Source organism: Oncorhynchus gorbuscha, linkage group LG08, assembly GCF_021184085.1.
Source record: "Oncorhynchus gorbuscha isolate QuinsamMale2020 ecotype Even-year linkage group LG08, OgorEven_v1.0, whole genome shotgun sequence".
NCBI lineage: Eukaryota > Metazoa > Chordata > Actinopteri > Salmoniformes > Salmonidae > Oncorhynchus > Oncorhynchus gorbuscha.
This window is the reverse complement of record NC_060180.1, coordinates 22,029,326-22,051,930: the sequence shown is the minus strand read 5'-3', so window position 1 is coordinate 22,051,930 and position 22,605 is coordinate 22,029,326. Positions and strand designations below refer to the sequence as shown.

Here is a 22,605-nt window from a genome sequence, read left to right as displayed (position 1 = left end):
ATGACTAAGCACTTCCACACACAAAACACATTGTGGACGCTCCTCGTTATAAGTGTGTATGAAAGAGAGAGAAACTCGTAGCTGTGTATGCGTTTCATGACAATTGAGCTCAGTCAGAACTTGTGGCTACCATCCATTTGACTCCATTTTTAAAAAATCATTTAAATGTAATTTATTTATTCTAAATCCTTTTTATTATCCATTTGACATCATAGTCCATTTGATGACAGCGGTGTTGGAATGACAAGTCAGTGGCTGACAGCACATAATCTGCCGCCTGAACGACAGCGCTGCATCGTGTGTATCTCTGAGCAATCTTCAAGAAAACTGCATAGAAAAAGATCCGGTAAACCGCGAAGCACACGGTCACCTCCCTCTCACTCTCGCGCTGTTGCCAAACTGAGCAGAGACCGCTGCTTAAGCACTGAACAGAGAGCGCAGATGCACTTGGCCAAAGCACCAGTATGCTAGAGTTTGTTTACATTATCTGCTCAAAAATTCGCGTATCACTGTATATAACTCATTAAGAAGATCTAAATGTATATTTTCATGAAACTGATTGAGATCAAATGATTGGCATGCAGATTGCAGATATTTATTTATACCAGCAAGGACTGGAGTTGTTTTTTGTTGTTGTTGCGGAGAAGTCGTTTCCTCCGCTGCATATGTGTAACTGTAACACATGTAATGTCATGAAATTGCTGAACAAAAATGATCGTTTATGTCAATTAATATAATCACTAATAAGGACGGCAAAATAGTTATTCGATATGTTTTTCCTTATATATGCAATACATGTGCAACAGCAATTGACAAAGCAAAAAAACAGTGCTCATGTTTGTTACTTGCTTTATTTTTTGTAAGAATTTACAACGTAAAGTCAATTCATTCTGTTATAATTTAAATATGGCATTGATATTATGAAGAATGCATCTGGGGAAGAAAAAGTGAATTCTTAAGTAAGTGTTTCAATCAAGTGAACACGTCCTTGAGCAATTTATTTTTATTTCATAACATTTGTTAAAATAGGACCTTTATAAAGATAACATATATAAAACACCATTATTCTGGATGAATTCATAATTTATTACAGCGCCTTTTCTTATTTAAAATATGTACTATGCAGAAATCGCCATTTTCTGGTTGGTAAAAGTCTAATTGTTCGCCTAATTTCAGTTGATGTGACAAAACAAGTAGGTAAAGTAATTTTACCATCTAAACCCCTGTGAAATATACTTTTCATAAAAATATATTGTATTTTCAGCTGTTTGAAGCTGGTGAACAAAACTGAAAGTTAAAAGACCCAAAAACGAAACTTAAGAAGGGGAAGCATAGAAATAGCGCACAAAGAAGAAATACCACTTAGACTTACATATTGCAGCTTTAAAGAGAACTGCCTTTAAAAAGCAAGAATCCATTTGAAAACTGCATATGTGACATCTATATGAGTAAGAAACAGTTATTCTAGTGTCAAAATGGACTACAAAGTGTAAATCTGATAATTTTGTTCATAAAGTCAGTCTCTTCTAAAACAGAGTTTGGAACATCGGTGCATCACAACATGTAAATAAATGAAGGTTGTGTTTTGATTTTAAAACGTCCATTGGCCTACTAACATGGGTTGAACAACGGTCAGGAAACATACATCCCAGACTGAAATCTTGTTTTTCTAATGAGCAACAGAAAAACACCCGTGCCAATTGGCGTGGCTCTTTAAAAAACAATGTAAAAAAATACTGCGCGTTTGATAATCTTAATCTCTCATGAGAGATTAGCCTTATGATAATGATTCTTAAAGGGAAAGAAAGGGGTGTACTGTGTATCTTGAGTGTCTTGTGTCTTATATAAATGAGCCATACATAATGAACAACTGAAGGACTGTGGTCAAAAAACTGACTCAGCTTCAGCACAGTATAAAATTCAGAATGGAGTGAGTGAAGTGAGCTGTTACTCAAGTGACCAGTGCCAAGTTGCCAACACAACGTCTTAGCAGTGATAAAGCCTACTTCATTATTTATTCTGAGATGTCAGGCTCTTGTACTGGGCATGGGCCTTGATGATCTCTGCGACAACAGATGGGTCATCCAGAGTGGACACATCGCCCAGGTCTCCTGTCTGCTCCATAGCCACCTTCCGCAGGATTCTCCTCATGATCTTCCCAGAGCGTGTCTTGGGAAGTCTCTTCACTACCTGAAAGAGGTCAAACGACAGAAAGATGAAAGAAACCATCTATTATTAGTTTAAAACAAATGCCATTTCCATATAATAGGATCTTCAACAACAGCAATTTTACATACTGCCTTGAATAACAGGAATGCACAGTTTAGTAACCACAAACAGCGTGAATGTCCTCACCAGAAAGTGGTCAGGGACAGCATACTTTGTTTGTTATCTTAGTGGCCCCAGGCCTCTCAGATCTTTAACGACTGCTGTCTGGTTCAGGGCATATACTAGGATCTTCAACAACAGCAGTTTTACATACTATCATAAATGCACAGTTTAGTAACCACAAGCAGCATGATTAATCCTCACCAGAAAGTGGTCAGGGACAGCATACTTTGCTATCTTAGTGGCCACCAGGCCTCTCAGCTCTTTAACGACTGCTGTGTGGTTCAGGGAAGGGTCTTCTTTCAAAACCACAAAGGCAAAGGGAACTGTTGTACAAGGGAAGGAAAACATGCAACAAAGCGTTGATAGAATGTGCCAATAACTATGAATTGCAAGTTGTAAATAAGCTTCAATTCACTTGATCGTCATATAGATGTACACATATGTCATTTCAGTGTACATAGATATATACATATGTAATTTTAGCAATCTTGATCTTCTTTTGGTTAGTATGTGGGTTGGTTTAATCTCATGAAGAACACCACATATTCCTTGTTATTCCCCTTTATAGCCACAAGGTGGTGCTGAGTATCAAGAGTTTACCAAGAACAAACTTCTAAGGACTTTCTCAGGGTTTATCATTGAACTCAGTAACAATTCGTACTAAGAGGCTGTTCGTTTAGTTTTGGGTATATTACACTAGTATTGACACACCTGAAGGCTAGTGCCTATTCCACTAAAGGGGAACAGTGGCTAGATTCAAGGATAGATTTGACTCAAAGCTAAGAAGCTTTCCATTTCCTGGTGTACTGTTATTCAACGGGTTAGAAGCCATTTCAAAGCTCCAGAAATATCCAATTCACATACATACTGTAACAAATGTGTATTGTGCGTGTTAATGTGGGATGATAGAGGTTTTGCACTGTATGTCTATATTTTTATTCTTACCCTCTCCTTTGATATCATGGGAAATACCAATCACCGCAGTCTCAGGAACTGCTGGGTGTTCATCCTAAAAGACAGAAGACAACCATTCAAGAAATGTATAAGAAATCCCCATTGACAACAACAGTACAGTGACTCTTTCTCATAATCATGATATTGATTTTATTAGTGAGTCAACTGAACATACAGCTGCCATTCATGTAACAAATAGTCTAGGTGTGTTAGTTCTTACCAGGGCATCCTCAATTTCAGCAGTACCCAATCGGTGGCCACTAATGTTGATTACGTCATCCATACGCCCAGTTATCTGATAGTAGCCTTCTTTAGACCGATATGCTCCATCCCCAGTGAAGTAATGACCTGGAATAGAATCATCTCCAAAGCTCACACTTGGGTAATAAACAGTGACACTCCCTAAGTTTGTTTTATTCACTGCTTTAGCACAATCTGCAAACCCGGATGTCCTAGCCGTGTCTGAATCCTGGCTTGGGAAGGTCACCAAAAATCCTGAAATTTCCATCCCTAACTACAACTTTTTCTGAGAAGATAGAACTGCCAAGGGGGGCCGAGTTGCAATCTACTGCAGAGATAGCATCCAGAGTTCTGTCATACTATCCAGGTCTGTGCCCAAACAATTCGAGCTTCTACTTTTAAAAATCCACCTTTCCAGAAACAAGTCTCTCACCGTTGCCGCTTGTTATAAACCCCCCCTCGGCCCCCAGTTGTGCCCTGGACACCATATGTGAATTGATCGCCCTCCATCTATCTTCATAGTTCGAACTGTTAGGTGACCTAAACTGGGACATGCTTAACATCCTGGCCGTCCTATAATCTAAGATAGAATCCCTCAACCTCACACAAATCATCAAGGAACCTACCAGGTACAACCCTAAATCAGTAACCATGGGCACCCTCTTAGATATCATCCTGACCAACCTGCCCTCTAAAAATGATGCAGAAAAAATTAATCCATGCTTTTGTCACTTCTAGGTTAGACTACTGCAATGCTCTATTTTCCGGCTACCCGGATAAAGCACTAAATAAACTTCAGTTAGTGCTAAATACGGCTGCTAGAATCCTGACTAGAACCAAAAAATTTGATCATATTACTCCATTGCTAGCCTCTCTACACTGGCTTCCTGTCAAAGCAAGGGCTGATTTCAAGGTTTTACTGCTAACCTACAAAGCATTACATGGGCTTGCTCCTACCTACCTCTCTGATTTGGTCCTGCCGTACATACCTACACGTACGCTACGGTCACAAGACGCAGGCCTCCTAATTGTCCCTAGAATTTCTAAGCAAACAGCTGGAGGCAGGGCTTTCTCCTATAGAGCTCCATTTTTATGGAACGGTCTGCCTACCCATGTCAGAGACGCAAACTCGGTCTCAACCTTTAAGTCTTTACTGAAGACTCATCTCTTCAGTGGGTCATATGATTGAGTGTAGTCTGGCCCAGGAGTGGGAAGGTGAACGGAAAGGCTCTGGAGCAACGAACCACCCTTGCTGTCTCTGCCTGGCCGGTTCCCCTCTTTCCACTGGGATTCTCTGCCTCTAACCCTGTTACGGGGGCTGAGTCACTGGCTTGCTGGGGCTCTCTCGTGCCGTCCCTGGGGGGGTGCGTCACCTGGGTGGGTTGATTCACTGTTGTGGTCGGCCTGTCTGGGTCCCCCCTTGGGTTGTACCGTGTCGGAGATCTTTGTGGGCTATACTCGGCCTTGTCTCATTATGGTAAGTTGGTGGTTGAAGATTTCCCTCTAGTGGTGTGGGGGCTGTGCTTTGGCAAAGTGGGTGGGGTTATATCCTTCCTGTTTGGCCCTGTCCGGGGTGTCCTCGGATGGGGCCACAGTGTCTCCTGACCCCTCCTGTCTCAGCCTCCAGTATTTATGCTGCAGTAGTTTATGTGTCGGGGGGCTAGGGTCAGTTTGTTTATCTGGAGTATTTCTCCTGTCCTATTCAGGTGTCCTGTGTGAATCTAAGTGTGCGTTCTCTAATTCTCTCCTTCTCTCTTTCTTTCTCTCTCTCGGAGGACCTGAGCCCTAGGACCATGCCCCAGGACTACCTGACATGATGACTCCTTGCTGTCCCCAGTCCACCTGGCCATGTTGCTGCTCCAGTTTCAACTGGCCTGGGCCCTAGGACCATGTCCCAGGACTACCTGACATGAGGACTCCTTGCTGTCCCCAGTCCACCTGGCCATGCTCCTGCTCCAGTTTCAACTGTTCTGCCTTACTATTATTCAACCATGCTGGTCATTTATGAACATTTGAACATCTTGGCCACGTTCTGTTATAATCTCCACCCGGCACAGCCAGAAGAGGACTGGCCACCCCACATATGCTCTCTCTAATTCTCACTTTCTTTCTCTCTCTCGGAGGACCTGAGCCCTAGGACCGTGCCCCAGGACTACCTGACATGATGGCTCCTTGCTGTCCCCAGTCCACCTGACTGTGCTGCTGCTCCAGTTTCAACTGTTCTGCCTTATTATTATTTGACCATGCTGGTCATTTATGAACATTTGAACATCTTGGTCATGTTCTGTTATAATCTCTACCCGGCACAGCCAGAAGAGGACTGGCCACCCCACATAGCCCGGTTCCTCTCTAGGTTTCTTCCTAGGTTTTGGCCTTTCTAGGGAGTTTTTCCTAGCCACCGTGCTTTTACACCTGCATTGTTTGCTGTTTGGGGTTTTAGGCTGGGTTTCTGTACAGCACTTTGAGATATCAGCTGATGTACGAAGGGCTATATAAATACATTTGATTTGATTTGATTTGATTAAATACACCTCTGCTGTCTTCAACCAGGATCTCAGTGATCACTGCCTCATTGCCTGTGTGTGTACTGGGTCCGCGGTCAAATGACCACCCCTCATCACTGTCAAACGCTCCCTAAAATACTTCAGCGAGCAGGCCTTTCTAATTGACCTGGCCCGGGTATCCTGGAAGGATATTGACCTCATCCCATCAGTAGAGGATGCCTGGTTGCTCTTCAAAAGTGCTTTCCTATCCATCTTAAATAAGCATGCTGTCACGCCTTGGTCATTGTATTTAGTGTTTTTGTTATATGTTTGGTTAGGCCAGGGTGTGACATGGGTTTATATGTTTTTCGTATTGGGGTTTGTAGTATTTTGGATCGCGGCTGATTAGGGGTGTTGTATAGGCTTGGCTGCCTGAGGCGATTCTCAATCAGAGTCAGGTGATTCTCGTTGTCTCTGATTGGGAACCGTATTTAGGTAGCCTGAGTTTCGCTTTGTATTTCGTGGGTGAATGTTCCTGTCTTTGTGTAGTTTCACCAGATAGGCTGTAATAGGTTTCACGTTCCGTTTGTTGTTTTTGTATATGTATAAGTTATTTCATGTATCACGATCTTTGTTTATTTAAGACATGAGTAACCACTACGCTGCATTTCGGTCCGACTCTCATTCTACAAACGAAGAACGCCGTTACACATGCCCCATTCAAAAAATGTAGAACTAAGAACAGATATAGCCCTTGATTCACCCAAGACTTGCCTGCCCTTGACCAGCACAAAAACATCCTGTGGCGTTCTACATTAGCATCGAGTAGCCTCCGCGATATGCAACTTTCCAGGGAAGTCATGAACCAATACTCAGTCAGTTAGGAAAGCTAAGGCTAGCTTTTTCAAGCAGAAAGTTGCTTCCTGTAGCACTAATTCCCCAAAGTTTTAGGACACTAAAGTCCATGGAGAATAAGAGCACCTCCTCCCAGCTGTCCACTGAACTGAGGATAGGAAACACTGTCACCACCGATAAATCTTCGATAATCGATCATTTCAATAAGCATTTTTCCATGGCTGGCCATGCTTTCCACCTGGCTACCCCTACCCTGGCCAACATCTCAGCACACCCTGCAGCAACTTGAACAACCCCCAACCCCCCCGCTTCCCCTTCACCCAAATCCAGACAGCTGATGTTCTGAAAGAACTGCAAAATCTGTATCCCTACAAATCAGATGAACTAGACAATCTGGACCCTTTCCTTCTAAAATTATCCACCGAAATTGTTGCAACCCCCATTACTAGCCTGTTCCACCTCTCTTGCGTATCGTCTGAGATCCCCAAAGATTGGAAAGCTGCCTCGGGCGTCCCCCTCTTCAAAGGGGGGAGACACTCTAGACCCAAAGTGTTATAGACCTATATCCATCCTGCCCTGCCTTTCTAAAATCTTCAAATGCCAAGGTAATAAACAGATCACCGACCATTTCGTATCCCACCATACCTTCTCCACTATGCAATCTGGTTTCCGAGCTGGTCATGGGTGCACCTCAGCCACGCTCAAGGTCCTAAACGATATCCTATCCTCCATTGATAAAAGGCAGTACTGTGTAGCCGTCTTCATCGACCTGGCCAAGGCTTTCGACTCTGTGAATCACTGCATTCTTATCGGCAGACTCAATAGCCTTGGCTTCTCAAATGACTGACTCGGGCCAACTCTTTTCTCTATATATATATCAATGATGTCGCTCTTGCTGCTGGTGATTCTCTGATCCACCTCTATGCAGACGACACCATTCTGTATACATCTGGCCCTTCTTTTGACACTTGTCTTAACAAACTTCCAAGCGAGCTTCAACGCCATACAACACTCCTTCCGTGGCCTCCAACTGCTTTTAAATGCTAGTAAAACTAAGTGCACACTCTTCAACCGATTGCTGCCTGCACCCTCCCGCCAGATTAGCATCACTACTCTGGACGGTTCTGACCTAGAACATGTGGACAACTACAAATACCTAGGTGTCTGGTTAGACTGTAAACTCTCCTTCCAGACTCACATTAAGCATCCCCAATCCCAAATTAAATCTAGAATTGGCTTCCTATTTCTGAACAAAGCCTCCTTCACTCATGCCGCCAACATACCCTCGTAAAACTGACTATCCTACCAATCCTTGACTTTGGTGGTGTCCTTTACAAAATAGCTCCCAACACTCTACTCAGCAAACTGGATGTAGTCTATCACAGTGCCATCCATTTTATCACCAAAGCCCCATATATTACCCACCACTGCAACCTGTATGCTCTCGTTGGCTGGCCCTCCCTACATATCCGTCGCCAAACCCACTGGCTCCAGGTCATCTATAAGTCTTTGCTAGGTAAATCCCCACCTTATCTCAGCTCACTGGTCACCATAGCAACACCCAACCATAGCACACGCTCCAGCAGGTATATTGCGCTGGTCATCCCCAAAGCCAACACTTACTTTGGCTGTCTTTCCTTCCAGTTCTCTGCTGCCAATGACTGGAACGAATGGCAAACATCTCTGAAGCTGGCATCTTATATCTCCCTCTATAAATTTAAGCATCAGCTGTCTGAGTAGCTTACTGATCACTGTACCTGTACACAGCCAATCTGTAAATAGCACACCCGAATACCTCATCCCCATATTATTACTTACACTCTTGCTTTTTTGCACCCCAGTATCTCTACTTGCACATCATCATCTGCACATCTATCACTCCAGTATTAATGCTAAATTGTAATTATTTTCTTCTATAGGGCCAATTTATTGCCTACCTCCCTACTCTTCTACATTTCTGCTTTGCTTTATCTTGGCCAGGTTGCAGTTGTAAATGAGAACTTGTTCTCAACTGGCCTACCTAGCTAAATAAAGGTGATATAAAATACATTTAAAAAAAGAGAGGAGCCCACAGGGAAATGGAATTAGGCCAACTAACCAGGATATGGTTTGAAGTATGCATCCACAAATCTCTTGTGGTCCCCAAAGATGGTCCGGGCCATTCCAGGCCATGGTTGGCCAATACAAAGGGCTCCACTGACATCATTTCCTGATATAGGCTTACCCTGTTGGTGATAAAAGGAAAATGAATCAAACATTTTAATAACTTATTAGGTTCTCACACAATAAAACATTTGAATTAATAAAACACATCAGTATAGAATGTAAACACAAACATTACAAGTGCGTTAAAAAAAATCATGCAGCAAGCATGTCACAACACCAATAATTACAATATGAATGTGTCTGTTCATAAAGATCAACCTCTACAGTAAAACACATAGCTAACAACAATACATAGAAATTCAGTGCATGCAAGTTATACAGTACTGCGTGTAGTTTTACTGTTGACTGAAATTACTAGTAAAAGACACGGAGAGGGGAAATTAAGTTTCGAGGTCACGTTACCACTCCAACAAAGCCCTAATAAATATGTTAATCAAGGAAAGGGAAGCATATGCTGCTAGTTTTAATTGCAATGTGTAAGGCGGGTGTGACCAAACTACCACTGTCCCACAATTAGTGTCTAACGTACAGTTCTTAGTGCTTTAAAAAAACAGTTCAAATCAAAATCTAAGTTTATTTGTCACATGCGCCGAACACAACTTGTGTTTACCGTGAAATGCTAGCTTACGAGCCCTTCCCAACGAGGCAGAGTTTAAAAATAATGATACAAATTAATAGTAATACAATGCACTAGAATGGAGCTATATACAGGGAGTACCAATACCAGGTCAACGTGGAGCTATATACAGGGAGTACCAATACCAGGTCAATGTAGAGCTATATACAGGGAGTACCAATACCAGGTCAACGTGGAGCTATATACAGGGAGTACCAATACCAGGTCAATGTAGAGCTATATACAGGGAGTACCAATACCAGGTCAATGTAGAGCTATATACAGGGAGTACCAATACCAGGTCAACGTGGAGCTATATACAGGGAGTACCAATACCAGGTCAATGTAGAGCTATATACAGGGAGTACCAATACCAGGTCAACGTGGAGCTATATACAGGGAGTACCAATACCAGGTCAATGTAGAGCTATATACAGGGAGTACCAATACCAGGTCAATGTAGAGCTATATACAGGGAGTACCAATACCAGGTCAATGTAGAGCTATATACAGGGAGTACCAATACCAGGTCAATGTAGAGCTATATACAGGGAGTACCAATACCAGGTCAATGTAGAGCTATATACAGGGAGTACTGGCTTCCAGTTGAAGCTCGCATCCGCTACAAGACCATGGTGCTTGCCTACGGAGCTGTGAGGGGAACGGCACCTCAGTACCTCCAGGCTCAGATCAGGCCCTACACCCAAATAAGGGCACTGCGTTCATCCACCTCTGGCCTGCTCGCCTCCCTACCACTGAGGAAGTACAGTTCCCGCTCAGCCCAGTCAAAACTGTTCGCTGCTCTGGCTCCCCAATGGTGGAACAAACTCCCTCACGACGCCAGGACAGCGGAGTCAATCACCACCTTCCGGAGACACCTGAAACCCCACCTCTTTAAGGAATACCTAGGATAGGATAAATTAATCCTTCTCACCCCCCCCCTTAAAATATTTAGATGCACTATTGTAAAGTGGCTGTTCCACTGGATGTCATAAGGTGAATGCACCAATTTGTAAGTCGCTCTGAATAAGAGCGTCTGCTAAATGACTTAAATGTAATGTAATGTAAATGTAAATATACAGGGAGTACCAGTACCAGATCAATGTAGAGCTATATACAGGGAGTACCAATACCAGGTCAATGTGAAGAGGTATGAGGTAAATATGTACATGAAGGCAGGGTAAAGTGACTAGGCATCACGATAGATAATAATAATAAGAGTAAAATACATAACAGAGCAGCAGCAGCAAATGATGAGTGTAAAAGTGTGTGAGTGTGCGTGTGTGTGTAATGTGTACGTGTGTTTGTGTTGTGTGTGTGTGCGTATGTAGTGTATGTGAATGTGTGGGAGTGTCATGGTAGTGTGTGTGAGTGAGTGTATATATGGTGTGTATATATAGTCTAGTGGGTGTGCGTAGAGTCAGTGCAGATAGTTCTGGTACCATTTAATTTACTATTTAGAAGTCTGGCTATAGCAATCTTATGGCTTGGGGGTAGAAGCGGTAGCAGAATGAATAGTCTATGACTTGGGTGGCTGGAGTCTTTGGCAATTTTTCAGGGTTTCCTCTGACACCGCCTGTTATAGGGGTCCTCGATGTCATGGAGTTTGGCCCCGGTGATGTACTGGGATGTCCCTACCACCCTCTGTGGCACTTTGCGGTCAAGGGCGGTGCATTTGCCATACGAAGCAGTGATGCAGACAGTCACAATGCTCTCGATGGTGCAGCTGTATAACTTTTGGAGGATTCGAGGACCCATGCCAAATATTTTCAGCCTCTTGAGGGGGAAGAGGCTTTGCCATGCCCTTTTCACAACTGTGTGTGTGTGTGTGTGTGTGTGCACCATGTGAAGTCCTTAGTGATGTGTACGCCAATGAACTTGAAGCTTTCGACCTGCTCCACAACAGCTCTGTCAATATGGATGGGGGCGTGCTCTCCCCTCTTTGCACTATAGTCCACGGTTAGCTCCTTGATCTTACTGACATTGAGGGAGAGGTTGTCATCCTCGCACCACACTGCTAAGTCTCTGACCTCCTCCCTGTAGGCTGACTCATCGCCTTTGGTGATTAGGACTCCACCGTCATGTCATCAGCAAACTTGATAATGGTGTTGGAGTCATGCGTGGCCACGCAGTCATGGGTGAACAAGAAGTACAAGATGGAACTAAGCACACACCCCTGAGGGGCCCCCGTCTTTACGGTCAGCGTGGCGATGGTGTTGATGCCTACCTTCATCACCTGGGGCCGAGTCGCCAGGAAGTATAGGATCCAGTAGCAGAGGGAGGGGTTCAGTCCCAGGGTCCCTAGCTTGGTGATGAGCTTGGAGGGAACTATGGTATTGAACTCTGAGCTGTAGTCTATGAACAGTGTTCTCCCATTGTTATTTCCCCTCTTGTCCAGGTGGGAGAGGGCAGTGTTGAAGTGCAATTGAGATTGTGTCATCTATGGATCTGTTGGGGCGGTATGCAAATTGGAGTGGGTCTAGGGTGTCTGGGATGATGGTGTTGATGTGTGTCATGACCAGCCTTCAAAGCACTTCATAATCACAGATCTGAGTGCTATAGGGTGGTAGTCATTTAGGCAGGTTACATTGCAGCTCTTGGGAACCGGGACGAGGGTGGTCAGCTTGAAACATGTTGGGATTACAGACTGGGACAAGGAGTGATTGAAAATGTCTGTGAAGACACGAACCAGCTGGTCTGTGCATGCTTTGAGAATGTACCCTGGTGGCTTGGTGATTGTTAACCTGTTTTCAACTTTTGAACGGAGAACGAGGTCACACAGTTGAGAAGGGGAAGAGTGGAATGTCCTTGGAGCAGTTGGACATGGTCCAGCTTGAATTGTTATACTTTTTATGGCTTCTGAAGAACGAGAGTCCAAAGTCCCAGAATGCCGTCAGAGGAGAATGCGGTAAATACCACTGACTACATTTCACAAGGACTTGATTCACAAAAATGGAAAGTAAAACATTTAAGGTTGTGTCTTAATGATGAACATAGAACAATTACATTTGATATTTTTCTCTTAAGTTTTCTCTTAAGTAAAATCTGTTTAAAAAAAAAAATACAAATTGACCATTTCATTCAGAAAAAGCAAGACAGTTGAATTGATTTGAATTCAGCACAGACAGATCACCTTCTCCTCCATGATAACAGGCTGAATGCCAAAGAAGGGCCTCATGGCCATGGCCGGAACAATTTCAGCACCCTTTTCAGCTGGCCTTGGAGCAATACACACACCTCCCGTCTCTGGGGACAGAGAGAGAGAGAGAGAGAAAGGAGATGCACGGAGAAGTGCAATAAGGAAGGTTAAAGGGATGTGCAGCTGACATATTGGAGAGTAGTTGATATGTACTGCATTTGACCTAAGTCTGGCTGCGCTACAGATTGTCTATGTTTTGCTGATGGGGAAGAGGGTGAGGGTTGAACCCCTGTGGCTATGGCAAATTAGTAATAAGTGATAATCACCTTAATAAAAAAGGAATTGCAGTACTGTACAAGAAAATTACACTTCATTTTGATATTAAGCCTTTGGAAGAACCCCACTCTCCAGCCCCCCTCAAAAGACTTAGCACATACGCCCATGGAGAAAACCCCAGAAAGTGATTTTTGAGGAATTAGGTCATGACCCTCCCCACTTCACTCCTGCCAGTCCTCACTGGAGAGCCTCCACCCGCTGGCGGTTGGGAGAGTCGGGGAGAAGGGGGTAAGTGTGTTGGGGGTGAGGGGGGGATTATTTTAATTCATTTTCAGTGCAGATGTACCTTGTGCTAATCGCAAATTAGGGTTAAGCCACCAGTAAACAGAGTATCAGACAGACTTATTGTCTAGATCAGCACAGAAACCACCATAACAAATCAAGATGCGCCTTAGAGGCAGAGCTTTCTCCTCCACCAGCATGCAACATCAGAGCACAGGCGTTGGCATTCATTTGATGCACAAAATAAGCTTGCTTTTCAAGTCATGATTGTATCCTTCTTACAAATGTAACTTGACCTGATTTTTATATGCCTTTGATAAGCCCTTTGTTCCATGTCATATAATGTAGCGTATTATGATGTCCTACATGGTAGTGCAATAAAAAATGTTAGCTTAATTGTGCATTATAAAATCTCTAAGGCAATTAAAGTTGAAGCATTTACCACATCAGACAACGTTGGCCAAGACATTCAGCCGCCCTGATGTTACCTGTCTGCCACCATGTATCCACTAGGGGGCATCTTCCATCTCCCACCACGTTGTAGAACCACTCCCATGCCTCGTGATTGATAGGCTCCCCCACTGCAAGAAGACCGGCACATTCAATACAGTACACCCAGCTCTGGGCACACTCAGAACTATTTTAAGATATTGTGAAATGTACTCTCGGCATAAACATTCTGTATTATTTAGATATTGGGCTACCTTTTTACTGGTAGAGTATTTCAGTAATAAGAAAATAATAATAAAGATATGAAATGCTTTGAACTGATATGACTTATGATCATGTTGCCCTATGAATGTGATGATAGCTATAGCCAAGAACTCTGAGATGAATTGCTTATTAAGGTCATTGTAACACTGACAGGAATCACTGGAACCAAGTCAAGTTTCCATAACGCGCAAAGCCACTGACTTTGAATTTGCAATTGAGTTGCAACAATGCAACTCAGTTGCATACATAGCAGATGATCAGTTATTTCATTCATCTGGTAGGATCAACTGTGTGCTCATTGGCAAATGATTATGCAGGGGGCACTGATCTCGTGTCTCACCAGAGCCGAGGGTCTTGAGGGAGGACCTGTCATACTTTTTGACCCAGCTCTCCTCATATTTCAGCAGCAGTCTGATGGCAGTAGGAGCACCGTAGAACTGGTTAATGCCCAGACGCTGCACTGTTTCCCAGTATCGCCCTGAGGGGACAAAGGCACATGGTCATTATGGTAAAGGAATACACACGCACGCAAATATCAGCAAAATATATCCTGCCTGTTTCCATAATCCACTAAATAGTGACACAGAAACAAGAACAGGAAATGTCCTATTTTGCCAAGGCTATAAGAGGGCATTGGCCAATGTCATATCACTACGAAGTTGACAGCAAACCTTAACAATGAACTTATAACACTTTGAAGCACTCCTTCAGTCGACAAGCCATGGTAATAAACAAAGAACAAAATTGTCATCGAGACAGTTAATGAGTCACGCAACACTGGAGAAATGCCAGCGAAGCCAGTTAAAACTACAGTGATCCACTTTATTCACATTTCTAAGGTTTTCTTGTTGTCCCAAATACTACATATACAAGTTATCCGCGGGTTATAGAAAGAAAAATATTGCGTATTGCGGTAATAGTTATACATTAGTTCTAGCACACATAGCAACAGAACGTCTTAACACATGCATAAATAATATAGAACTTCTAACTTGTCTATAAAAATAGAATCAAAAACAATAATGAATTTTGTCCCTTATTGCCCCTAGCCCAGTGAATAAGTATTCCAATACTGCCAAAAGCTGTGACACCCACCCAGCTGGTAACAAGTCACCTGGCTATCTCTCAGTGGATACGACCTGTAATACTCTATGACCTCTGGTAAAGAGGACAAGTGAGTAAAAAGCACCAGAAAAGAAAGGACAAACGTTGATGCTGTATGTCAAAGTCTCCTGCCAAAGTATGTAACAGTTGTAGACACCTCTTAATGATTAATAGTGGACGATTATGTCAATCAGATATTGTCAGGGTGCAGCCCTTGTACTTGTACTGTTATAGCTCACCGGGGTCTGGGTACACAGGAGTGCTCTCAAAGAGGACCGTGGTGGCACCATTACACAGAGGACCATACACCACATAGCTATGACCAGTCACCCAGCCAATGTCTGCCACACAGCCAAACACGTCGCCCGGATGGTAGTCGAAGACATACTGCAAGAACAAGAACACGTAAGTTAGAGACCAGGTCCATTGAGCAATGCTGTACTTTTCCAGACAATGAAATCATCAAAATTACAAGATTGCGAAATTCTGGCAAACGTATACAGGCTTTCCCACACAACCTGGCTGCCACATTGATAGTTCTCTGAGCAGAACTGCTTAACAGCCTGGCAACAGCAACAGGTCTCTCTTTGGCATGGTCCCAAGAGGCCCAGTCTGTGTCAGGGGGCTACAGATATAAAGCAGCTTTGTCTGTTATTTGAATCTAAACAGCCAACATGCCAAAAAGAGACAGTGCGAGCAATTGCCAAACGTCTGTTTGGGCCTGAGCTGGTAAGCTACTTAGAAATTAGCAGCACATCTCGTGCAGATTCATAGCTGTGTTTTCATTCTATTATTATCACTAACAGCATGTCAGCTTTGTGTCTGTCAATCCCACCAAGCACAACATGCTCACCAGCATCGAAAAGCAGGGAGAAAACAGATGTTTTTATTTGTCAGTCAAAGGGGGCTAATTTTGACCCAGAATATGGAATGGGGCTTCTCTCACGAAAGGGGAACACTGAATTCATTGTTCTGATCTAAGCTATGCCAAACCATGTGGCAGAATATTTATATTGTTCAAACTGCCCTGTCTGTAGCCCTCATCAAAACACTCTCAGACAACACAGTAATTGGGCCTTCCTCCTCCTTTTATAGTTGGTTCTATTTATCAGCAAAACAAATGCATATTTTCTGCCACATAACCATTTTAAGGAAGGCACCATACCTGCATTTGCTTCTCTAAAGTAAGAAGTATTCCGTAGAGGGATTAACTGAAGACATACCTGGTGAGTCAGTGCAGCATAGAGCAGATAGCCAGCCTGTGTGTGGACAATGCCCTTGGGCTTGCCGGTACTGCCTGACGTGTGGAGCATAAAAAGCATCTCCTCACTGCCCATAGGCTCTGGAGCACACTGTGCCGACTCACTGGCCATCGCCTGAGACAGAGTGGAAAAGAGTGGGAGACTGGAGGTATGGTTTGGTGATATGAATGTTTCTGGCAGTGGAATTACTAAATGCAGTGGGATTACACTTGATTTGCTTCAAGTTAAATGTGTGTTATGTCATCATGATACTCTCATAGTAGGTCTGTATATGTGCTTTGTTCAACGGTACTGTACACAGGTTGTTCTTAAAAACAAAACACCTCAAGGTGTTTAATCTTGTCAGTGACAATGGCAGATGAAATGACAGACAGATAAGGAGATCTTTCATAACAGATATAAACATGACAGATAACATCGCAAAACGGTTCTTTCAGTTCACCACTTCCATCTGTGAGCAGAGCTTGGCTGCAATACAATCTGATCCCGTTACAGGACTGCCACTGGCTTGTCCCGCTACTCAGACTCAATATTACCTCCTCCATGGCACAATAAGAAGTATGAAGAACAAGTATTACCTCCTCCAATGGGATGTCTAGTTTGCCCATGGGAGTTGGGTTAGTGGTCCTCTGGGCCACAAACACATGCTGGACAGTGGGGCAGTTCTTCACTGCAGCATCTACTGTAGGTTTCAGGTCTATGCACCGGCCTCCCCTCACACCTTGGTTACACGTGATCACAGCTTTACACTGGGCTGCAGGGAGATGGGGAACACAGTCTGAGAGATCTGAGATCATGCGGACACATCACTACACAGTCTAATTGAGAATATGAAGTACTTTGAGAAAATGCAAGCAGCTTCTAACAATTGCAAGATGTCAATAGGCCTAATTGCTATCTGTTGGTTCTCTTTGAGGTATACACTGAGTGTACAAGACATTCGGAACACCTTCCAAATATTGAGTTCCACCCCGTTTTTCCCTCAGAACAGCCTCAATTCGTCAGGACATGGACTCTACAAGCGTTCTACAGGGAAGCTGGCCCACGTTGACTCCAATGCTTCCCACAGCTGTGTCAAGTTGGCTGGATGTCCTTTGGGTGGTGGACCATTCTTGATATAGACAGGAAACTGTTGAGGGTAAAAAACACAGCAGAGCTGCAGTTCTTGACACACTCAAATCGGTGCGTCTGGCACCTACCACCATACCCCAGTCAAAGGCACTTAAATATTTTGCCTTGCCCATTCACCCTCTGAATGGCACACATACATGATCCATGTCTCAAAGCTTTAAAAGTCCTTATTCAACATGTCTCCTCCCCTTCAAGAAGTGGATTTAACAAGTGACATCTATAATGGATCATAGCTTTCACCTGGATAGTTTATGTCATGGAAAGAGCAGGTGTTCCTAATGTTTTGTACACTCAGTACTGTACTGCACATGTTATAAAGGTTTGAGATGACATGTTGCTCCTAGCTTTCTGTCTCATCCTTCAGTGTGTGTCCTAAACTGCTGGCCTTGTGTTTGATCTTTCTAAAATTGGCCTGGTTTCTGTCTGACCACAAAATGCAGCTTGAAATTAAACAGCCCTTGCCTAGTCTCATGATGTTAGCAGCATTTGAGTAAAACAGTTTAGTTTCTCACTGGAGTTAAGTTGGGAAAAAGGGGAGGAAACTTGATGACTGGTGTCTCCCAGACACAATGGCCAAGAGCATGTTCAATTTTAAAAATCTGGCATTGCTCTATGCATAATGACTCACTTGGGAGTGCTGAGAACTTGGCAGCCATTCAGTCGAGCCATTTTAGGGGTCATGGCCATTGGAGCTATATCTTGTTTAACTATCAGACATTTATCCTGTACCTTTGAATAGAAAAGCTGAAATTCCTGTAAACTCTATGATTACGCTTTATTTAAAGGCGCAAAGCTTAAGTATTATGTCAGCTTTGTATGATTACAGATAACAACCTCGAAAATCTCTCATTTTTTATTTGAACTTGAATAGCTACATGCATGCACAATTGAAATGGCCTTGTGCCCTTCCCCTGTCATGTTTGGGCTTTAAAGGGAGCATCTGTATACAAAACACAAACGTCCTTGAAATGCATTCTTGGGTTACCAACTGGACCATGAGATTAGGAAAGCTAAGGCTAGCTTTTTCAAGCAGACATTTTCTTCCTGTAGCACTAATTTCCAAAAGTTTTGGGACAATGTAAAGTCCATGGAGAATAAGAGCACCTCCTCCCAGCTGCCCACTGCACTGAGGTTAGGAAACACTGTCACCACCAATAAATCTATGATAATCGATCATTTCAATAAGCATTTTTCCACGGCTAGCCATGCTTTACACCTGGCTAGCCCTACCCTGGCCAACATCTCAGCACCCCCTGCAGCAACTAACATTTCTAAAGAGTTTATCTCAGTCAAACATGAGTCCAGGCCCAGTATCACTCACCATCCTGAATCCTCCCAGCCAGGGCCTCTGAGCTGAACCCAGCAAACACCACCGTGTGCACAGCACCGATACGAGCACACGCAAGCATGGCAGCCACAGCGATGGGCGACACTGGCATATAAATGGCCACCCGGTCACCTTTGTTGACCCCATGCCTCTTCAGCGTGTTGGCTAGGCGGCAGGTAGTCTCAAGTAGCTCCCTGTAGAAAAGTTGTATAAAGTTCAGACAGAAGTTATTACTTGGAGCAATAGTTACCTCAACTATTGTTGCGTATGTAAGTTATGTGTTCTGTATTGATTCCATCAAACACTATCTGAAGTGTACACTCTTAGATAAAAAAGGTGCTATATAGAACCTAAAGGGGTTCTTTGGCTGTCTCCATAGGAGAAGCATTTGAAGAACCATTTTTGGTTCCAGGTAGAACTTATTTGGTTCCAGGTAGAACTTTTTGGGGTTCTATTTAGAAGCCTTTCCACAGAGGGTTCTACATGGAAGCCAAAAGGGTTCTACCTAGGGCCCAAAGGAGTTCTACGTGGAACTTAAAAGGGTTCTCCTATGGTGACAACCGAATAAGTATTTTGTTGTAAAATGAGAGTCTTTGAGAACTACTTTAAATCCCTACTCCTTGCAAGCCATATAGGAAGATGTATATTAGTGACTTTGAGGCTTCTTTGAGGCACTGAACAATGGATAACTCTGATTAATAATTTTTGGGAGTACTGAAATTACCTTCCAGTACACTTTCAGTTTCATGTCTAGTGAACGTTCAGTTGGACACCCCACAGCTTCCTGTTTACATTCTGATCCAGGAAGCAGCTTTAGTCGTTATTGCAGAACGGCCTCATTTTGAAATCTCACACTACCACCTTACACAATAACTGTGACACCCATCCAAAAAGAATTTTGCAATTTCAACAGCACTTCCTTATCATTTAATCTCATCAACAATAAAGTACATACGGTGTCTCATTCATAATGCAAATTGTAATGGGAGTATTGAAGCCTTCATGATTTGCTGATTGTTGTAACACAGGACATCATTGAAAAAGAGACCCTGGTATCAATTGGTATTCCCTGTATCAATAAAGGTTTAATGTCATGCTATTTATGTACTATACAATATTAAAGTTAACAATATATCCATGCAGATCCAGAACATGGTTCTTATCCAGTTCTTCTTTGGCACAGCTGAACATCTCACTGTGCATATCTAGAGAACTATTTGGAATATTGTAAATATTTAGATATTACTGCTGAATCTCTGCCATGTTTCCTCCTACCCTTTACAGTATAGCATAAACTTTTTTTTAAACAGAACCTAACATGGATACTTGACAGAGGACAAGATTATCTTTTCACAGGATACAGATGTAGGATCTTAATTTGATTACCCAGGACATTTTAAACTTGTAGTGTATTTGAGGTTAATAATTCACAATTCCTGTTGCCGCAGGATTATTTTCATGCTGTAGCAAACTGGCTGAAATGAAGATCCTACATCTGGAGGCAATCATCTTTGGTTAAACATCAGTGTGGAATGTGAAGTATTTTGGTTTGATACCTCCTACTCTGTTGCACAGATCAGTATAAATTCCAGCTCCTCTGCTGAATGATGTGGATTGATTCATTCAGATGACTCTAATCTATATCATATCTCAAGCTTTCCAAAATAAGCATTACATTATAATAGTCCCCCACCCTGTCGAAGGTCCTTGCATAGGCATGAACTTACCTATAGGTGACCTTTACCTCCGTCCCAGGTTCATCCCTCTCCCAGACCAGGGCGACTCTGTCAGGATGCTTGGCAACATGCACATCCAAACAATTCACTGCCAATTAAATAGATGTACTAATGTAACTTACTGTCCATTATTTGGGGGGCTGTCCAGTAAGCATAATGTACATTAAACATAGTTAGCAAACCTTAACAAGATCCACACAAACAAAAGCAATACAATAACTTAATCCTAGAAGAAAATAAGGCTTGATCACGCACTTCCAGTCTATGTAGAAAGGCTGTAATGCAATGGGGTAGTAAATATTTAGTGTTGCCAGAAACGTTTCTTACCAGAAACGTTCAACTGTCCCCCAAGAAACCAATTGATTTTCCCACTAGTAATGTCGCAGTCCCTCACTTGATCGAATGGTTTATTCCATGTAAGCCTCTCTTTAGCAATTGATCCCCAAAAGGTTTCCGGATCTTTCACAGACAATTCGTATAACTCGTTGTATGACCATCCAGCGAGATTTGAGCTCAAGTGCGGTGTCAAGTTCGTGTTCCTATCGCCGATACTGGAGACTGTTCGCCTCTGACACTGAACAGGTTTCAGAGAGGTCAATAAAATTCTCTTTCGGTAGCTGCCGTTTTTGAAGAATACCCTGGCTCTATTTATTATATGTATCAAACTCCCGTTTTTATGTGCAGCCATTTTCTGCTCCCCTGCTGCACGCAGAACTTGACCAGAGCAGGATCCTTTTCTTTCAAGCTTCCTTGAGTGGTACAGAAAGGGTGGGAACAAGTCGTTGATGAAAATGTATTATGTAAAGGTCAGTGTTCATGACAGAGGAGAGTTAGTTTCAGCACTCACTATCACTAAAGTGTAGCCTAGCCCACTGTTTTCCAAACTGTTGGTCGGGAGTCGGGACATTTTTTGTGCATTGCAACCCCAAAAAGTAAAAAAAAAATGTTTTAAAGAATAGTTAAAATTGGGATGGAAAAACGCTTTCAGTGTGTAAACTTAAACCACTAAAACCAAATAGAAAGTATATCAAAATTATAAGGGACTTATAGAATTGCAGGAAATGTGCTTTAAAACGGCTAAACCTTCTCTCTGCTGCCAAGACAGGTTTTACTTATTCTTTGGTCTGTGTATGTGTTTTTAAATGTTTCTATTTCATGTATTGATATGTCCTAGTAGATTGTGGTACAAGACTCAAAACTCATCATATTAAAAACAATATGTGTGAAACAAATCATGATTAGCCTATTGAATTTCTGCATATGTGTGATAGTACATTTTCCTTTGAAAATCCTACAACCATCTCTTGTAGTCCTCTATAATTAAAAAATAACAACTTTTCAATTTAAACTCTTAAAACATTTTCATATTGGCCGCTACTCTGTTATTACATGTATTCTCAAATTCAAGAATGATGCTGCCTCCTAGAGGACCAAACAGAAGGGTGAAATTATATTTTTATTTCATGCTGAATGAAATCTCAATCCCATCATCTGGATTAGGGGAAAACAAATGCAATAGTTTCAATGTAACCTGCAAACAAACTCCAACACATTGTTCAACAACACTTTTCTCTTCAGTGTGTGATAATATTAGACCGTTTACTCAAATCCCCAGTTGAAATATGAAACTGTATCGGGTTTGGTAATAGTCATATTGTCTAAAATACACTAATATATTATGCTATGGACAATCATTTCCAGATCTTGCATTAATAGTATGAATTCTAATTAAACCAAAGTGAATATTTCATTTGTTTTTTTTTAAAGACTTTCCAATTTAGACAGAAACACACTGCATAGGCCTATCTACTAAATACGCTTTAGGCCCATAATCTCTTTATAAATGATGTATATGATATAAAAACACACCATAAAAGATGAATGCTTGTGAACGGAGTAAAACAAACATTTGACAGGTGGTTCCTGCTTGACAAAACAACAGATATTATTATTAAATTATGTTCTATAAACGAACACTGTTTTCCATTA

At 42.5% G+C, this 22,605-nt stretch overlaps 1 protein-coding gene across 1 annotated transcript; it reads right to left on the bottom strand.

The window, feature by feature from the left end:
* Positions 1–832: 832 nt before the first annotated feature.
* acss1 (acyl-CoA synthetase short chain family member 1) lies at positions 833–21,431 on the bottom strand. The gene is made up of 14 exons (XM_046358834.1): positions 20,944–21,431; positions 20,608–20,704; positions 18,875–19,074; positions 17,001–17,176; positions 16,384–16,536; positions 15,400–15,547; positions 14,397–14,534; positions 13,831–13,923; positions 12,779–12,891; positions 8,962–9,088; positions 3,506–3,633; positions 3,277–3,340; positions 2,533–2,654; positions 833–2,190 (listed from the first exon to the last, which is right to left on the bottom strand). The coding sequence occupies exons 1-14, from the start codon at positions 21,302–21,304 to the stop codon at positions 2,011–2,013; spliced, it is 2,100 nt and encodes a 699-aa protein (XP_046214790.1). The 5' UTR covers positions 21,305–21,431; the 3' UTR covers positions 833–2,010.
* Between the last annotated feature and the right edge of the window lie 1,174 nt (positions 21,432–22,605).

Coding starts and splice junctions, on each gene's coding strand:
- acss1 (XM_046358834.1), bottom strand. CDS start 21,304: ATGGCTGCACATAAAAACGGGAGTTTGATACATATAATAAATAGAGCC. Junction 17,177..18,874: donor GGCTGGGAGGATTCAGGATG/GTGAGTGATACT, acceptor ATCTCCCTGCAG/CCCAGTGTAAAGCTGTGATC. Junction 2,191..2,532: donor CTGTCCCTGACCACTTTCTG/GTGAGGATTAAT, acceptor GACCTCTTTCAG/GTAGTGAAGAGACTTCCCAA.